Source organism: Falco peregrinus, chromosome 7, assembly GCF_023634155.1.
Source record: "Falco peregrinus isolate bFalPer1 chromosome 7, bFalPer1.pri, whole genome shotgun sequence".
In the NCBI taxonomy this organism is placed as follows: Eukaryota; Metazoa; Chordata; class Aves; order Falconiformes; family Falconidae; genus Falco; species Falco peregrinus.
The window spans coordinates 18183187-18200907 of record NC_073727.1 but is presented as its reverse complement, the minus strand read 5'-3'; the positions used below and the strand labels follow the sequence as shown (position 1 = coordinate 18200907).

The 17721-nt window shown below is 46.3% G+C and overlaps 1 protein-coding gene across 2 annotated transcripts in view; it reads right to left on the bottom strand.

Annotated features, from left to right (window-relative positions):
- Positions 1 to 1547: 1547 nt before the first annotated feature.
- GATA4 (GATA binding protein 4) overlaps positions 1548 to 17721 on the bottom strand; it is a 28214-nt gene continuing 12040 nt past the window's right edge. The window contains exons 2-6 of one of the 2 annotated variants that reach the window (XM_013298499.3): positions 10013 to 10182; positions 7188 to 7313; positions 5942 to 6029; positions 5535 to 5677; positions 1548 to 4423 (exon numbers count right to left, since the gene is read on the bottom strand). In XM_013298499.3, coding sequence (XP_013153953.2) covers positions 4241 to 4423; positions 5535 to 5677; positions 5942 to 6029; positions 7188 to 7313; positions 10013 to 10182 — 710 coding nt within the window. In that variant the 3' untranslated portion in view covers positions 1548 to 4240. The remainder of the gene's footprint in view (positions 4424 to 5534; positions 5678 to 5941; positions 6030 to 7187; positions 7314 to 10012; positions 10183 to 17721) is intronic. The other variant, XM_005236637.3, reaches the window with a different exon arrangement.

Genomic DNA, 17721 nt, shown 5'->3' with positions numbered 1-17721 from the left:
TTTGTCTCATCAAAATCTAATGTTTATTTGGAAAAACATTTCTACTGTAAAGGTGGTCAGACACTGGAACTAGAACCCAGAGAGGCTGTAGGTTTTCCATCCTTGGAGATATTCAAAACTTGACTGAACAGCACCCTAAGAAACCTGATATAGTCCCATTTGACTTAAATTACTCTGTAATTCTGTTGTCATGAGCTCCCTAGGACAGGACCCATTGCAGCATTGCTTCTCCAGGTGCACTTCATATGTGATCATCCCAGCTCCTGCCAAGAAGCCCACGAGCGTAGTTAAGAGTCAAGCAGCAGCCTTCTGGTTTTATTATCATTGTTTTATTTCCATTATTTCTAAAGGTGTAAAGTTATGTGGATTGGTAGCCATACTACTTCATAATATATATTTTTTTACATCTTTAAATAATTACAGCTTGTTCAGTTAGTTGGTTTCCCTCTCCCCCTTACAAGTAAGTGTCTGTGTCCATGTGACCTTCCCAGCTAACCTGGGAAGCTTCAAACTTTATAGGTGGGGAGAACAGAAGCAAAACAAACCACCACCCTGACATAGTCACAGTTTCAATGTTACTTTAACAGTTGTGGATTGGTTTTAAAGCTCCCTTACAATATTCATGAGCTCCTCCTGATTGCACCCTCTCCAGCCAGCCCATAAGATTGCAAGGGAAATATGGATCTCTTCTGATCAATTTACAAAACAATAACTGAAGTGATTCAATATATTGCACTTCCACAAAGGGGAAAGACACTTAAAAATGGTTAACTGACCTTTCTACCCCTCTGGCACCCTGCCCCAGTTCTCATCCGCCCATCTCACTCTGCTGACCGCTGAGCCACTGTGAAGGTTTGGTTTGGCACAACCAAACCTTGTGCTGCAAACCTTTCAACACCAAAATTTGCGTGTGTGATTAGTGATGACCTCTAAGGGAGCAAGTCCTGCAAAGGCATTTATATACGTGTTTAAGTGTTTTGCAGGACTGGGCCCTTCCCTCTTACTCATTAGAATCTAATGTTTATTTGGAAAAACATTTCCACCATGAGGGTGGTTAAACACCAGAACAGACTGTAGAATTTCCACCCTTGGGGTTGTTCAAAACTTGACTGAACTGGACCTTGAGAAACCTGATCTAGCCCCTTCTGATTTAAATTACTCTGTAATTCCCTTGTTACAAGCTCTGTAGAACAGGACCCACCTATTACGGTGTGTTTGTACAGCACCTAGCAGGGTGGTGCTCCATCAGAGGTCAGCCTCCCACCATCTCGGTATCAGTGTTAGCCAGAATGTGGCAAATGCTCCTAGACCGACCACAGCTCTACAACAGTTTTGGGTGATTGAAAAGAACAACAAAACCAGACGTATGTGGACTTTTACTGCTTGTGGTGCAGAAGGGGAGATAAAAGAGCCAATTTCACTGAAGAGAGCCAAGTTTCCTCACAGCCTCCAGGGGTTCTTGTAAATGCTCCTCATTGTGTTTCAAGAACTATTTTTAAGGTTTTGAGGAAGGCTGAGAACCTTACCATGGCCTTCTAGATAACCTGAGGAAGCATAGGGCAGGCCTATATCCTGCAGGGCTTTTCCCCTCTTGCATTGCAAGCAGGCTCCTTTATGGCATCTCAGATTGTGTTTTAGGGGCAGGAGAAAAATTCAGCCAGGGAGTTTGGCTTTGAGGGTAGGAGGAGGAGCACAGTAATAAGGCAAGGTAGACAGAGCTTCTGGGAGCATCCATATGGAACAAGAAATGGGACCTGTGGTCGGTCTGGACTTTAACTCCTCTCCAGGAGGGCACCTATTCCCCACCCTCTCAGGTGTCCAGGGTAGTTCTAGGTATCTCATTAGTGTGCATCAGCCAAGTGGCATCTTTGTGGTGCATGCTTCTCTGTTCAGACAGGAATTTGCAGCCAGATCCCAGAGAGCTCAATTGCCATTTACAAAGGAATATAGTTCAAAGAGGAGGTTGGCTAAAGACCTGAATGCCTGGGGAGAAATGCATTTATGTTTTCACCCCAAACTGGTATTTTTATATACTGTTTCTGGCCTCTTCTCTGCAGCCTACCAGGCCTGAGCAGAATCACAGGATTTTGTTAAATTTTATTCATGTTTCATGAATGCCTCTTCCTTGTCTGTAATTAACACTAATGAGGCTAGACCCTGCTTTAACTCAGCAAGACAGAGTGGAAACTCTGGTGCAAACACCTTCCAGCCTTTAACATGGCATCGCTGCCATGGTGTTTCACTCTGGGGAGTGCAGAGGGTCTGTCAGCCCTCCAAAACCCTGCAAATCTGAGTTACACAGAGCACAGGGAATGTGGAAGGGTCCAGGTCTCTACTGTGACTCCAGTTCTAGTCTTTATCTTGACCAGTCCAGTTGAATCCTTCTCCTTGTAGAAGATTTTCTACCATCAGGAGGAAAATGGAGAGTTCAAAGACAATACAATGCCATTCTTTTGCTTCAAACATGTACGTGGCTTTCCTCTTCACCAGGCCATGCATCTTGGTGTTTGAGTGGAAACATTCTTTGTGGGAATGTTAAACACTTGGAGACAGAGAATGGCACATTTGAGAGGGATGCACAATCCCTCTTCTAGATTTTCACTTGGCAGTTGCATTCTGGAGTCCTGGATGGAGGGAGGAAAAGAGGAGCAGGGAAGGCAAGAGTAGTAACAGAGCTTGGGAGTGGACAGAAACAAGAGTGGATAATCTTGTAGGATGAGGTCTCCCAGGAGTTCTCTGCCTGGGCAGGCAAAGCTGTCCCTCCTCAGAAATGTTGATGAAAATGCCATGGCAAGCATCTGGTGAAGCACTTAGACTACACAGGAGAGCTGTGGCATCTGCAATGCTGGAGTTTGTTAAGCACATGCTAGAGAAAGAGCAGTCTGGGCTAGGTTAGCTAGAATTGATCCCTTTGGGAAAAGGGAATGAGTCAGTGAGCTCTCAGCATCTCTTCCAACTCCATTTGCTAGGATTCCCTGGTTGCTGAGAGCCTTATGGGCAAGAAAAACCACCAGTCTTAATATTCATGCATGAATGGAGTTATACTTCTCTTGCAGGCAAGCAAGTCTATGCACATGCTTGGTACAGAAAATGGCCCCTGCCTACCTCCATCACAGGCTGAAGCCTTTGCTTGTTGCAAAAGGTGAAATCCTAAAGGGTTAGATTTGTGAAGTGGTCATGACCCAGCCTTTAGGTGGAAAGTGGGCACTCATAGTACAGCCGAAAAGAAAGGACAATCAGATTTCATCAATGACATCAAAACCAATGCAAAACTATGCAGAATAATTAAATTAACTGTCTCAAAAGCGATGGCACAGCAGCGTTGAGAGAGCGTCTTTCACTTACTGTGCTCTTAAATAATCTCTAGGCCTGTCTTGTAGCTATCCATAAGGGAAGAGCCCAGCGATTTTCTCCAGGATTTGATAACCAATGTGGGTCTCCTCTACGTGCTTCCAGAAGGTTCCTTCTTCCAAAATCCCCCTTTGACTTTGGACAGACCTTCTCCATGCTTGGCCAACAACCTTTTGGAAACAAGTCCCATGGGTTTGTAATGATAAATAGGAAAGGAGTTACTATTAAATAGACATTCATTAGCTTTTCAGACCATCTAGGAAAATGAAGACAATGCTCTAGATGTGTGAGCTGAAGATGTGTGTGGGAGGATCTCTTCTCCTCTCTGCCTTAGATCATATCAAATCCACTAAAGCCACCACACCATGTCTCATGAAGTTTGTTCAACAAACTGTTCTGGAACTGGCTCCATTTGGTGGAGTATCACTATTTGAGTAATGAGAAGATGATGGCATTTTCTTCTGGTCAGGAAAAGAACGGATGGTGACAGAAGAAAAAAAAAGTCTCTGCTGCACCATTGTCTGAGTCTTAAATGCCAGTTATTTTTAAATAAAAAAAAAAAACAACTTTAGAACTGTGTCCATCTTTGTGTTTCTGGCTATTTCATAGAAGGTGATGACAATCAAATAGAGAAGCTCATTTAAAGTGGGAAAAAAAGGCACCGAATCTATTAGTTACTTTGAGATTTGAGTCTTCTCTGTTCGTTTCATAAGAGCTCTCCTACACCTCAGATAAGTCAGTCCTCTTTACCTCTTTGCTGGAACATCTCACAAGGAGAGAGAATGCAGGAGAGCAGGGGAGGTGGGAAACAACATTGACTTGATGATTACATGGCATCTTCTTCATCCCTCAAGCAGATCCGCCTGAAGTTCATGGGTGGAAGACCAGGTTATGTAGTTATGATGTCCCCATGATTTTCAGCTAACACGAGGCTGTTCCAGGAGTCCTGTTTGGAGCTGGTTTGTGGAGACTGGCTGATGGCTGACTGGTAAGCCTGCGGGGAAAGCTTCAGAGCTGAAATGGCAGGGTGAATAGATGATCCATGGCCAGACATGGAAGAGACTGAGAATGCCTATGGAAAAAGAAAACAGCTGTGAACAAAGCTTCAGACCACAGAGGACCATATGAATCCCTTTAGGGGGTCTGGTGCTATTGTAATAACACAAGTAATGTAATGTAGATTTGCTGTAGAGCTGCAGATTGAGCTTAGGCATGATACTTTGGACAGGCTCTTTCCTTCTTGTTCTAGACCCTGCTCTTTCCTACTGATGCATACAGAGCATCTTGTTGTCTTCTAAATGTCAGAAATGATCATTTTACCTCTCAAGGCTTGAAATTTCATTGGCCTGTGGCTCTCCTAGCTTTCAGATGGCCTCCTGTGGATTGCAGGACCCACTCACAGTGCTGCAAAGTGCTGCAGGTGCAAGATTGGTCCAGCACAACACTCCACCATGTATTTTTCTCTCCAGGGAGAAAACTGGAGTTCTCTGCATGAACCCAATAGGAGACCAGCTATCATATACTGCTGTCTCATAGTCGTGCTGTGTGATGATTAATCAGGGCATAGTTAGAAAACCCACACACAGATCAGCTGCCAGAGCTGGGTGTTGCTGTTGTGTGGATGCAGTGCTAGTCTCAAGATATCTAGTGGTGGATACAGTACAGAGCACACCACCCTGCGGCCTTCTGCCATCATCCTGGCTTGCTCTACCTTCGCAGGGGCTCAGTTAAGTTTGTGCTGTGTGAGTTTATTCCCCTCACACTGCGTTTCTCAAATAGTTCCACACACAGACAGACAGTGCAGAGAAAGTAGGGTAATATTCCCAAGTTTTGCCTTGCTCACAACAAATCAAATCATAAAAAGGGAATGAGCATTTTCTTGCTATGGGACCTATATAGCTGCCCAGCTACAAGGAATTTCATGTTTTCAACAAAGCTACTACTTCTTGTGGTCCATTCAAAACTACCACACATCATTAAAAAGCTATATTGTGCTGCAGACATAGTGACAAGAATGTGGGGTTTTGCCCATCCCAGAGAATAGATCTCTTACTGTGAACCCGTAGACCCCTGGGTTGAAAAGAGGCAGCCTTTTTCTACAGAGCTTTTGAGGATGTTCTTCTCACCATGTCTACCACCCTAGTTCCCATCTTTGTCCCACTGCCACCATCTCCCCTCTGTACCTGAGAAATTGGGCTGGGGTGCCCATAATGAGATGAGAGCCCAGGTTCTGTTTTTATGGGGCGCATTTCCTCAGTGGGCATGGTGCTGCTGCTGCTGCTAGTGGAGCTGGTTGTTGGGGTAAGACTCTCACTGCTGGATGGACCTGTGAGGAAGCAGATGATAAACAAGGCTCTTTCCAAAGACCTTTCAGTACAGAGCTGTCACCACCCATCAAGAAATTAGTGTGGGTAAAATTAAGAAAATAAGCAGTGGGAAGGGCTTTGTTACTGCTGAAAGGCATTCAGGCATCCCCTGTTCTTGAAGAATCAGCCCATTTTGTGCTTGAGTGTCTAACTCACATTACATGATAGAAACACACGCACACACACGTATACACATGCAATAAACTCCTCCATTCAACGCTTACCTGCTGGCGTCTTTGTCTTGTTAAGGTTCTTCGGCTTGCGTTTCCTTGTCTGAATGCCCTCTTTTCTCATTGCTAAAGGCCTTGGAACCTATGGACCCAAATATAAAAGCACACTGGTTTCTCTATGTCCATAAGATCATCTAGGAGAACATGATTCCAGCTCTACCTTGTAGGCTCTGTGAAAACCAGCTGATTTAATTGAAAGCAACAGGATGGAGCCCAAGTTCACTGTTCAGCACTGCTGTGTGAAGATATATGTCAAAGCTAAAAGACAGGCAGCCAAATGGGAATAGATAGGCTTTTCACACCGTAGGCATTGCGTGTTTTAAGGCCAGAAGGGAACAAAGGCTCATCTTATTTAATTTCCTGTTTAATTCAGAGCAGAAGATGTCTTTCTTGCTAATGCCTGGTTTCTGGAAAGTTACCAAGCTAGTGTGGGGTGATGTCCCTTGGGAACTGATCCCACTGAGGTAGCCACCCTCATAGTCAGAAACACTCAGGGAAGTCTTGTTGGGTTAGGTACGGTTTCCCCTCATCCTTGTCTTCCAGCTTTAACCTGTCTCTCCACTCTGAAACACTGGACACCACTGAGAGCATGGATGTGTATAAAAACCCTAGGAGAAGCAACGAGAAGCAGAATGGGGTTTGCTACTAAGCAATCACCAGGGTGTTGAAGGCCTCTGTCTCTATCATAGGGGTGGCCCTATTGCCACTGACTGATGGGAGAAGGACTGGAGATGTTTATCTTGAAGTCGTGCTACGCCTTGGACTCTAACAGAACTCTTCTAGATGTGTCAGACATGACATAGATACATGAAGCCCCCCACTGACAGGAAAATATCTGGACACCCGTGCAAGAGAAGTCTTCTATCAGTCCCATGACAAGTCTAAAACCAAGTCTGAGCTGGGATCTGACACCCTGTGTGGAGAAGCTTAGCCCTTCTTTGTGCTTCTGACTCAGATTTTTCACTAAATTGCGTGAGTTTAGGTGGGAAGAATCTGAGCTTCGTTTTATTGGGTTTTAAGACTTTGATGCAATGAGTAGTTAATTAGTATGTGAAAAATGCCCTGCGTGCATCATCCCTTGCCAGTACAAACTTGGTGTAATGTTGAGAGGGACTAAAGCCCAGAGGGATGGCAGGAAAAACAGTTCCACGAGAGCACAGAGTTGCACAAGAAACCCAATCCCCAGCTTGGTGCTGTCGATACCCTCCCCATAGAGAGCAGAGAGCAATAAAGGCGTTACCCCATGGAGCTTCATGTAGAGTCCGCAGGCATTACAGACGGGCTCTCCCTCAGCATTTCTGCGCCAGAGCGTAGTTGTTGTCGTGTGGCAGTTGGCACAAGAGAGGCCAACGCGGCGGGAAGCCGACTGCAAGAAAATGCAGAGGAAGAAAACATATCAGCCCTCCACCACGACCACCAGCATCATCTCAGATCCCAACAAGCTCACTCCAGCATGCCTCAGGTTCTCCTCTCCTCTTGCCTCTCTTACTTCTCTGCTGCAGTGGATAACACTAGTGTCTTTTTACTCCCTTCTTGCCTTTCAGCTTCTGCTCCACTGACTTCCCACTGCCTCCTGCCTGCCAGTGCTGCACAGACAGTTCAGCTGTCCTGGAGTATCTCAGATGGTGCCAGAGACATCGCTTAAACAGACCCCCAGATCTCCAGCAGAACTAGTAGCTGCTTAGAGACCCACTGCACGTGCACACACCTACACTAAGATGTCTGGATCTCAGACCCTCCTGCCCTTTCAGGCTCCCAAGCCCTTCACCTTCCAAGCATTATGGCGTATCCCAAGAAGTTGTTACCAATGCCATGAATGTTACATACTCCTTGCTGGCTTTGTGTGATGTTGCTCATGTGGCTTGAGGGGGAGATAAGAAAAAGAGTGCTTCCAGCAGCAGCATCTTCCTAAAGATAAAGAGGGATAATTGATAGGAAACCCCACTAATGAATCGGTGTGGGGAACAGGCCTTCTGAAGTTCCCTTTTTGGGTGAGCTAGTTTAGCCAGGCTCAAAATGCCACAGGAGAAAGACAATGGTCTTGAAACCATATAAAATACAAGTTTTGAACTTGGAAGCAGAGTGGGAGGTAGAGGAAGAAAAAGCCACATCCTCCACGCCTCCCTGACTCTTCTCAGCATCCTTCAAAGCTCAGGTCTTATGAGGTTGAGGACAAAGTCTGGATCGGCAGGGGTCAAATTCCCTCTTTGCTTGCTGATAAACTGGGGAGTGAACAGAAGTACCAGAGCTGTGTGAAGATGCCTGTTCTTGAGGTCCCTGAAGAGGAGCCTATAGGGAGGAAATCTGGTGGTCTTGGACATCTAACCAGCTCTGCAGGCCTGAATTGCATAGCTGGAAGCTATTTGTTGGGGTGAGAGCCTGAAAGATGAGGACCTGGCAGCTGCCAGGGATTTCCTCTGTGATCTTTGCTACAGCTTTCTCTCTGTGTCTTCTCCCTCATTATAAAACAGGATCAGTTAGTCTGCAGCTGCAGAACAATAAAAATTGAAATTCGAGTGCTTCTTAAGACTTCGACAGCTGGAAAAACCTTGTGGTGCAGAGAAAACTAACACTCCTTTAGTTGTAACCTCACCATGTATTAGCTTCAATCATCAGACTTTGTAAGTGGACCAAGAGCTTAAAGGAGAGCTTGCAGTAAAGGCAAAGATCTCCCCTTGCAGGGCCTTCTGGCATATCTCAGTCTCTGAAAAAAGGGGTTACACAGTGACAGGTTAAACCCAATCACTTGTACTGAATATATTTATTTATGTAGACCAGTTGGCATTATTTTAACGAAATATTGCATGCCTAGACTTGTCCTTTTCTTCATGGAAAGTCTCTTCTAGAAGAAAAAGCAGGAATTTGGCCATTTTTGCCAGATTTCCAGTTTGCCAGATGCCCAGCCATGTGACAAAAGTGCAGGTACAGATATGTACAGTTCATGCATTTATATTTCTCATGGGGTTTTCCAAGACTTACCCCAAGGCTGTGCAGAGTTAACAACGTGCATTGCTGCTTGCCCTGAGGGACCAGCCCTGGTACCCAACGGGCCATTCTTGACTACACAGATGTACCCAAGGATAACATGTAGCAACCAGTAAATGAAAGGGAGCGAGGGCCTGGGTGCCAGGGTGCAGACACTGCCTGGCTCAGTCGGTGCAGGATCTAGGAAGGGGTTCTCACAAGAGGGCGCTGGGTGGCTGTGTCTGGTGGCAGTGCTCAAGCCACCAGTGCCATTTTTGACACTTGGAGGGGAAGTCTGTGTTTGAGCGCAGGCACTGTGAAGGACAGGGCAGGTTGGGGATGGAGCCTCATGGAAGACAAGGAGTTGGGAAACGTGACCCTCAGGGATGGCTTCTTGGCTCCTTTCTGCCTGGGATCATTGATTGCAGGGTCCACGTCCCTGCAGCAGAGACTACAGAGACCTTCCCACAACCCCTCAACAAAACCAGCAGGTACAGGCAGGAGGATATCAACACTGAGATGTTCCCATCCCTTATGCATACCCCATCCTAACCCCACAGGCATTGGGATGCCCTGACCCTGCAGGCTTTGGGGTGCCCTAACCTGCCCCATAAGCTCTGCTTCAGCTCACCCAGTGGAGCCATGAGCGGGGTATCCAGAAAAGGTGGCCATTCACCATGGAGTGCGAGGGGTCATGCAGCAGTGACTGGGGAATAAGGACCCTGAGGGTAAGAGGAGATGGACTAGTAGTGCGGTGGAGCTGAGAAGAGTTTCCACTTGTCTTAATATGCCTTCAGGGATACTAAACCAAAGACTGGCTTTTGCTAAACTGACACCACAGTACTGCCCCTTTGTCCTACAACCCCTTCCACTGGCCAGCCTGGCTGTCTGCATAACTGGTCAGGACAGTACAAGGTCTTGGAGTGTACCAAGCACAAGACAGTCTGGCTTATTTTGGAAATCTGGACCAAACCCACCTAGGTTAGGCAGCTGGGAACCCAAGGAGTTGAAACACTCCTGGCATCTCCACCTAGCTGAGGTCTTTTTGCTTCTTCCTTGCACACAGCCTTGCCCCACATGCGTTGTGTGATCATGACTTACCAGCCTCCTCTGAGGTTTGAACAAGGGCCGGTTGATGCCATTCATCTTGTGGTAGAGCCCGCAGGCATTGCAGAGGTAGTGCCCCGTGCCATCTCTCCTCCAGAGTGGGGTGGACATGGCCCCACAGTTGACACACTCTCGCCCCTCTGAATAATCATCGAAAAATTCTGCTGCCATGATGAGAGAGAAGGGAAAAGAGTTGGTTACTTAGGCAGCTGTACATTTAATTTCTGGTCTGGTTCTCAGTTTAGCCCAGAAGTGGCATTTCAAGAAAACGCAAACATTCAGATTTTATAGGTTGCAAGAAATAGCTCTTCCTGGGATTATTGGGAAAAGGATCCCCTTTCCCTGCCATACACTGTTGGCTGCAGGACTTCTGTGGCAGCAGGGATATGCGGGAACATAGATACAAGGAGACAGAAATAGAAAACTTCCCTTCTGCTCTGATGTTATCCAGTTTTCAAGAATGGACATATCCAGGGCAAACAGATTGGGGCAGGTGAACAGCCATGTTTACAGTCAAGACAAATTGCCTGTTACTATGGACAACCACAAGCCTGGACCCACAAAGCAGAACTGCCCAGAGATCAGATGCCTGAGCATCTCTCAGCGGGGCTCAAGGGGGTGTGGGCAGGGAAAGCTGTGCCATGTGCTCTGCTCCCCTACAGGACTTCTCCTCACCCAGCCCACGCCAGCTCCCACCCAGCCTCTCTGCAGACGGTAGCGGCTGCAGAGAGCCAAGAGGGAGAGATGTTCATGTGCCTAAGACCTACTCTCTGCAATGAACACCTCCTGAACTACAAGAATCTGCATGTATGACCCCAGCTCAGACTGTCAGCTAACAGACATCATTGAGCATTGATGTGTGTCAGAGGCTGAGCTTTTGATGCAGATTTCCATCGTGCTTGATGTCATTCTCTAGAGCTTGGTGCGTTCACCCACCATGTTCCTGGTTCATCCTCCACCGGGGCCCGGCTGCAGCTGTGATGTGAGTGTGAGGACAATTGCCCTGGGCCGAGCCAGTCCAATCCCTCTGACTATGGCAGGTCCATATCATCTGCAAGGCGGTGCAGAGGTCAACACAACACGCCTCAACTGCATAGTCATTTGGAAAGACACAGGTCAGTTCACCCTTGGCTATAATGCCCTCAAGAGGCCAAGACCTTTGCCTAATAAAATATAAACATCATCTATAGGCCTTGCTGAGATGTAAATATAGCTGCATCCAGATGGCATGGCCCTTGAATATGCATGTTGATGACGGTCATCCCACCTGGAGAATATAGGCTATTGAGTTCAGCTTGAGGATGGATTTCTTCTGTTACAAAACCATTCCTTGCTGCACATGGACATGTTCTGTTATAGGCACCAGAAAGGGAACACTATATGGTAAAATAACTGGGGAGAAGAAGATGACAAGACAGCAAAGGGTTCCATTACTTAGCATAGGCTGGGAATAAGCCAGGCTGCTGAAAAAATTCCCAACAAACTGCAGCGCACAGGCGATGTTTGGAGACAGTAAGAGACCTTTGCATCGGGACCTTCAGCCATTATAGGCCAGTGCCCCATTAACTCTTAAAATCTTATTATGTATCTTGCTACTTTTTGTGCTTGTCCGCCTGCTTCTTATACGAGTATCTCAGCTTTCTGCTGGAAGGCAATAGTTCCCCAAAGAGCAAACCCACAGAATCTGGCTTCTTGCCGATCTGTGCCTTGACCCCATGTGGATTCTCTGATATCTAATAAGGGTTATGCTCAAACATCAGTCTTATTTTCTCTTTTCTCCTGACTATTTTTGGAAAATCTGCAGGAAATTAAGTAACCATGAAACAGGCAAAAGATTAAAAAATTACGAAAGTGGCACCAGTAAACAAAGACTCAGAGAAGATAATTCACATGAGCCTAATTCTCTCTAGAAAACCAGGCTAAAAAAGGCAAGGGATTACACCATGTGCCCATGGGGAAATGATAGAAAACAGTAAATGAGCGTACCCAAGGGACTCTGGAGACAGAAAATAAGGAATCCAGCATCTTCTCAGCACCTTAGGAAAATCTCATTACCTTTGAGCAATTCTGGTGGTTTAGGAAAGATGGCAATCCCTCAAGGTTATTTTTGTACACATGGATTCAGTGATACCATAACCATAATGCCTCACTTTCCCCTTTAAAACCATAATTGAGTCACAGCCAAAATCTAGATCAAATAAACTTCCTTTGAAAAGAGAAAGGATTGGAACAGCTGGTCAGGAAAGAACTCATTTCCTTGAAAAATCTCAAGAAAGGAAAACATTTCACTACTTTTTTAATCTCAAAGTTGTTGAAGCTTTTGATTATCATTTTCCAAAGAAAAAGCCAAATTATTTTCACAGTAATTTTTGTGCTAGAAGAAAACCCCTTCTTCTTTGAAAATAATTCATTACAAAGTTGTTGACATAATCCAGTAAGAATTTAGCAGAGCAGAGGTAGTCCAAAGGTAACAGCTAAAACTCCTGACCAATTTGAGTTCTGAGTGTGACTAATTACAAAATATCATCTCTCCTGCAGATTTTTCCACCAGAAAACCAAAATCAAACGTTTTCAGCCAGAGAAAAAGGAGAAATTTCTTAACAGTCCCTCATAAATTAAGAGTTGAACTAGCTCTTGAATAAGAAGAGCTCCCTCAAAATGGGTGTAATATGAAGAAATATCAAGCATGGGTACACTTCTATTTTTAGAAGAAAACAGAGGATGTAGAGTTGAACCAAGGCAAAGTATAAGTCTCTTATTTTCTGACAATAATCAAATTTGCTGCTGAATATTAAGCGTTATTTCCTAAGAGTTTGTGTGATACCCAGCTTCAGTGTCCACAGTATTTTCATTGTTGGTTTATCATCAGACATCTAAAGCACCAGTACAAAGCAGTTTTGAGACCTGCTCTCCTTTTTCATCTGTATTTGTTCAAGCTACATTCTCCACTATGTGTTTGGTGGTTTGATTGGTGGGGTGTTTTCAGTTTCCACGGGATTTGGACTGGAGCTTCTCTCTTGAGGGACTTTTACTGGTTTAAGTGTCCAAAAGTCCTCTTCTGCTTCCATAGTAATAGCATTTGTGTGGTTTTCTCCTCTCAGCTGCAGGCAAAGGTGATCCTTGTGAACGTTAACAAACAGGAATCACTGGTGCTGGAGACGGGGAAGGAACAGACTTTGTTCCCAGGGCACACTGAGGCTCCACGCAATGGGTGGCTCTCCCTAATCACAGCCCTCATGGGGTGATATCAGATGGGTGCGTCCCCTGCATGCACCACCCAGTGCTGAGTCAGAAGATGACATCTGTAGAGTGCAACCTCATTAAAACCATTCCTGGAGCCCCATCAGAGCAGAGGGATCTCCTTGACCTCAAGAGATCTCACCTGGAGGACAATTATCCTCTCCATCTTCAAAGTATGCTTAATGACAGCAAAGGATGTGTCTTGGACACCACTGGACACCGGCTTAGAGAAGATGATGTAGGCTTAGTGCATGCCCTTTAGTGAACAAAGGGCATTTGGGCCCCAGCGGAGAAGTGGAAGGCAAGAGACTGGATTTATTTCTAAAAGAGGTACTATAATTTCACAGCATCACTAAACCCAAGTTTGAAGCTGCCAAGAGGAGCTTTCTGAGCTGACCTTCTGGCCACACAGCTGAGACAGCCCAGCTGCTCTTGAAAACCTGAAGGTCTACAAAATAATGAGAAAGTGTCACCCGAAGAGCTGCAGCCCATGCAGCTTGATGTGGATGGGTGTCCAAGACCTAGGAAACTCAAATGTTCCCAGGGCTCAGAGCCCGCAGGAACGGTGATCCACTGGCAGGCTGAGCTATATTAGGCATGGAGGTCACTGGGCTTCAAGTGCACTAATCGTTTAATTTGCCATTGTTATTAATAATGGGGATTAAAGAGGCTCCCCGGGAAAAAGCAGCGAAGTGTTTTCTTGGCTTCTGTCTCGGGGCTGGTGCTCTAAATCCCGGCATTATGAGATCCCCTGACACTTATTCCTTGTACTTAGCAGCCGGGAAAGGAAACGTTTATTCAGGCAGCAAATTGCCTGAGCGACTCCCGGAGGGCCTTGAACAATGCTGGGGAAAGGAAAGGCTCCCCCAGTCGCACTCAGGGCAATAATTTCCGTTTTGTGGCACAGGAGCCGCTGCCTGATAATGGAGATTTATGGGTCCGTCTGGTGACCTCTGTAATAGCCTCTCTGCTAGAAAGATTTACTCCCTCTTCCAAAGCCAGGTATGGCCAGTGTGGGACAGGGTTGAGGAGAGGATAACGTCGGATGGATAGGCTGAGAAGGACACTGGCCCATGGTTGGAGTAGCCTCCAGTGTGGTGAATGGCCTCATCTTCCTCTTTGAACGTATAGCACCACCAAATGCCTTTGCTGAGCCCTTATCTTGGATAATATCAATCTTGGGATCATTCAGTACTTCTTATGGGCTGGGTCCCTGGTGTTGACTAAAGCTAATGGCCTTCTACTTAGTTCTTCATAAGATCCTACCTCTGGTCCATGAAGGAGCTTCTCATGTGAGAGCATATCATGAAATTTTGCTGAACAACCCAGCTGGTGGAGAGGATGGATTGGGTCCTGTCCCTATCCTGGTCATCAGTTTGCTGTGTAAAAGGAGATCTTTTTCCCTCTCACACCTAGAATTTATGAGGACTGCAAGGTTGCCAGAGCAGGAAATGTCACTTGTGTGTTGCACAACAGCCTCCTAATCTTGGGTGAGGCCTTGAGCATGCTAATGTCGGAAATACTTTCCACAATGGGACATTCAGTCCCCAGGGAGCCAGGAGTAACTCTTAAGTGAGGTGCTGGGGTCTGGTAGAGAAAAAGCATTCTTGGGTATGGCCCTTCATGGCTTTTAGTCATTGGGAGTGGTCCTTCACATTCGCCACCAGGTCTACAAAAATCAACTGGTATGGACAATGCAGGGCTCAACAAGAAAGCAGATCTGAGCACCGCCAGCCAGCCCACACCTACAGGCACTTTATCCAGCATGGATAGGACATGACAGCATCTCTGACCAAGGACATGGCCCACCCAAAGTCTGAGTACTTTTGCCTTCCCAAGCAGGAGAATCAGATACCCTCTTGCAACCAAGTCAGCTCATAGGGAGGTTGCCCAGGGCTTGAGTCTGAAGAGTGGCTTGAACTGCCTTCCTTGGGTCTTCCCAGCAACTCTGCAAACCCCAGCTCTGCCAGTCTGACAGTATGTCCATTCCTAGGTCCAGACCTTCTGGGTTTGTTCGGGCTTTTCTTTGACAATCCTAAATCTCTTAGCCTTGGAGAGATCATCTTGAATACGCGAACCTGATGGATCAGGACCCAAAAGAATAATAACAATAAAAGCACCTGCAATAGAGAGATTTTGAATCCTTCAGTTCAGAGCCAGCAACCACTTCCAAGTTTATGTTCCCAAATCAACTTCTAGAAGGGGACAAAAAGCCCTCCCTTCACTGGTTTTGGTCAGACAACAACGAGGTTGTCCACCTTCTTCTGCCCTCCAGCCCCCTCCTGCCTTCACTCCCTCTGGGTAAAGAAGAATGGAAAGAGACTTCCATTAATACAGCACTGGAGTTTTGTTTACAGCTGGAGGGACACTTGATATCAACATTTCCCCCTGCAGAAGTGTCTTCTCAACCCAGAGAAGCAACTCAATAAAGGAGAAGCTGTTCTTCAAACACAGCCAAGCACTTACAGGCTTTAAACAGACCCTGAGAGCAGTTTTCCCTGCAGTGAAGCAGATTCCTAAAACAATTTGTTATGATAAAAGGTGAAAGCCACGATCCTGTGTATATGTGAATCCCAAATGGACTCTCAGGGGCACTCACAGCTGAAGGCAAAGGACGTTGGCCCCTTGGACTTATGGACATCCTAGGATTCCACCCAAGACACCATCACTTTCTTCTTCAAGGCAGAGACATGACTGCACAGCAGGGGGAAACAGGTTTTGCCACTCCCAGTTGCTCAGGATGGTTTGTCCCAAATCCCAAGATGGTTTCCATTAAAAAGTGACAGTGTGGAAATCCTTCCGACAGCTCAAACCTTTAGGGGTCCTTTCAATAAGCCTTTTGCTGCAGCTAGTGGGGCTGAAAAGTCACATCTATTTCTTTTGAAAAGGTTGAGATGCTCCTATGAATTGCATGACTCCAGAAGCTGAAGTTTCAAGTGGAAAAGCCTAGCAAAAGCTTTCTGGTCAGATCACAGAAGTTACAAGTGTTGGTTGGTTCAATACTGTGGCAGAGCAGGGCTGAACTGGAAAGGAAGACAGCACCAAGAAACAAGGAGAGATGGAAGTAGAAAGGGCAGGGAGGGACTCTAAACAAAAGAGCCCAAATTTATGCATGGGAGAGATCTGTAGCCAAAAAAAAAGCTGTCAGTGAGCCTTTCTTTTTTCAACATCATCAGTTTGACACATAGACTGGAATCAGAAAGCTGATGTGTGTTATCTTACCCTTCAGCTAATGGAGCCAAGGATGTTTCTGTAAATACAGGTTCTGCCTGTTGGCATTCCCCCCCACCCCACCCCCACCCTCTTCTCTGCCTGTTTCCCCTCTGAACAGAATTTGGGGAAAATTCATCCAGGACCCCACTAGGACCTCCCCATATGGGACCTAGACATGGGGAGAACAGGAGAGTGCCTGTTTGAGTAGTGCCCATCACTGAGTTGGTTGCTGGTGGGAGTGTGGCTCCCTGCACTCCTCTGATTTGGATTAACAGAAGGCATCACCTGTGTGACTGCTGATCTGCAGGAAATGGAGAAGCAGGTAAATTCCCTATGCTTAGCCAGAAACACAGTTTCAAGCAAAACACATCATTGTGCAGCTTCACAGAAATGGCTTCATGCTGTTCCAAGAATGTTTTGGGGTTTATCTGACACATCTGCAGTGGAGAAAATGGTTGGTTGCTCAGTTGGCTGCCTAGATCAGCTTTCCCCCTGCAAACCTAAAGACCCTGCTTAGTGCTTAGGAAACATTCACCCTACAATCTGGCTGAGCCACACACTGCTTTTAAAAAGGCAAAGAAATCTGGGGGTTTTTTTCCCTTGCTTCATGAAATACCACAGCAAGACTGTTCCTGTGCGGCCCTTCCCAGACCAAATGTTTCATGTCAAGGCAAAGGGAACATTGTGTCCCTCCCCTGCAAAGCTCCCTCCTCTGCCTGCGGCAAGCCAAGGTCTATGGCACACACCATTGCCAACAGCCAAGAATACTCCTTTCCTTCATGGATATGTTTTCCCTGGTTTGAAGGACGGTGGAGTTAGAAGCAGCCAAGGGACCAGCTGAGACTGTATGCAAGAGGGGCACAACAGGAAGGTTGGTCACATGCTGGGCCTGGCTTTGAGTTCAGGCTTGGCTCTGCAATAGGCTTCCCTTGAGCAAGGCTTTTCATCTTGCAACACTCCTCTTCCCCCAGAGAAGGAGCAAAGGCTCTTCCCTGCCTCACTGGAGGGGGCAACAGGACCGCTTTCAAAGGCCACAGTCACAGATGTGGAGACAGTGGTTGGAGGAAAGGTGGGTGGAGACGGATTGGATTCCTCTAAAGCAGATTCAAACAAACTGCCTGGTTTGGGAAGGAGCAGGAGAAAGTCCTGGGGGACTGGCCAACCTCATTGCTCAGAAAAACATTGACAGCTGTCTGGCACACCAAAACTACCAGACTCCAAACCATCAAGCCCAATGGCTGTACCAGAGC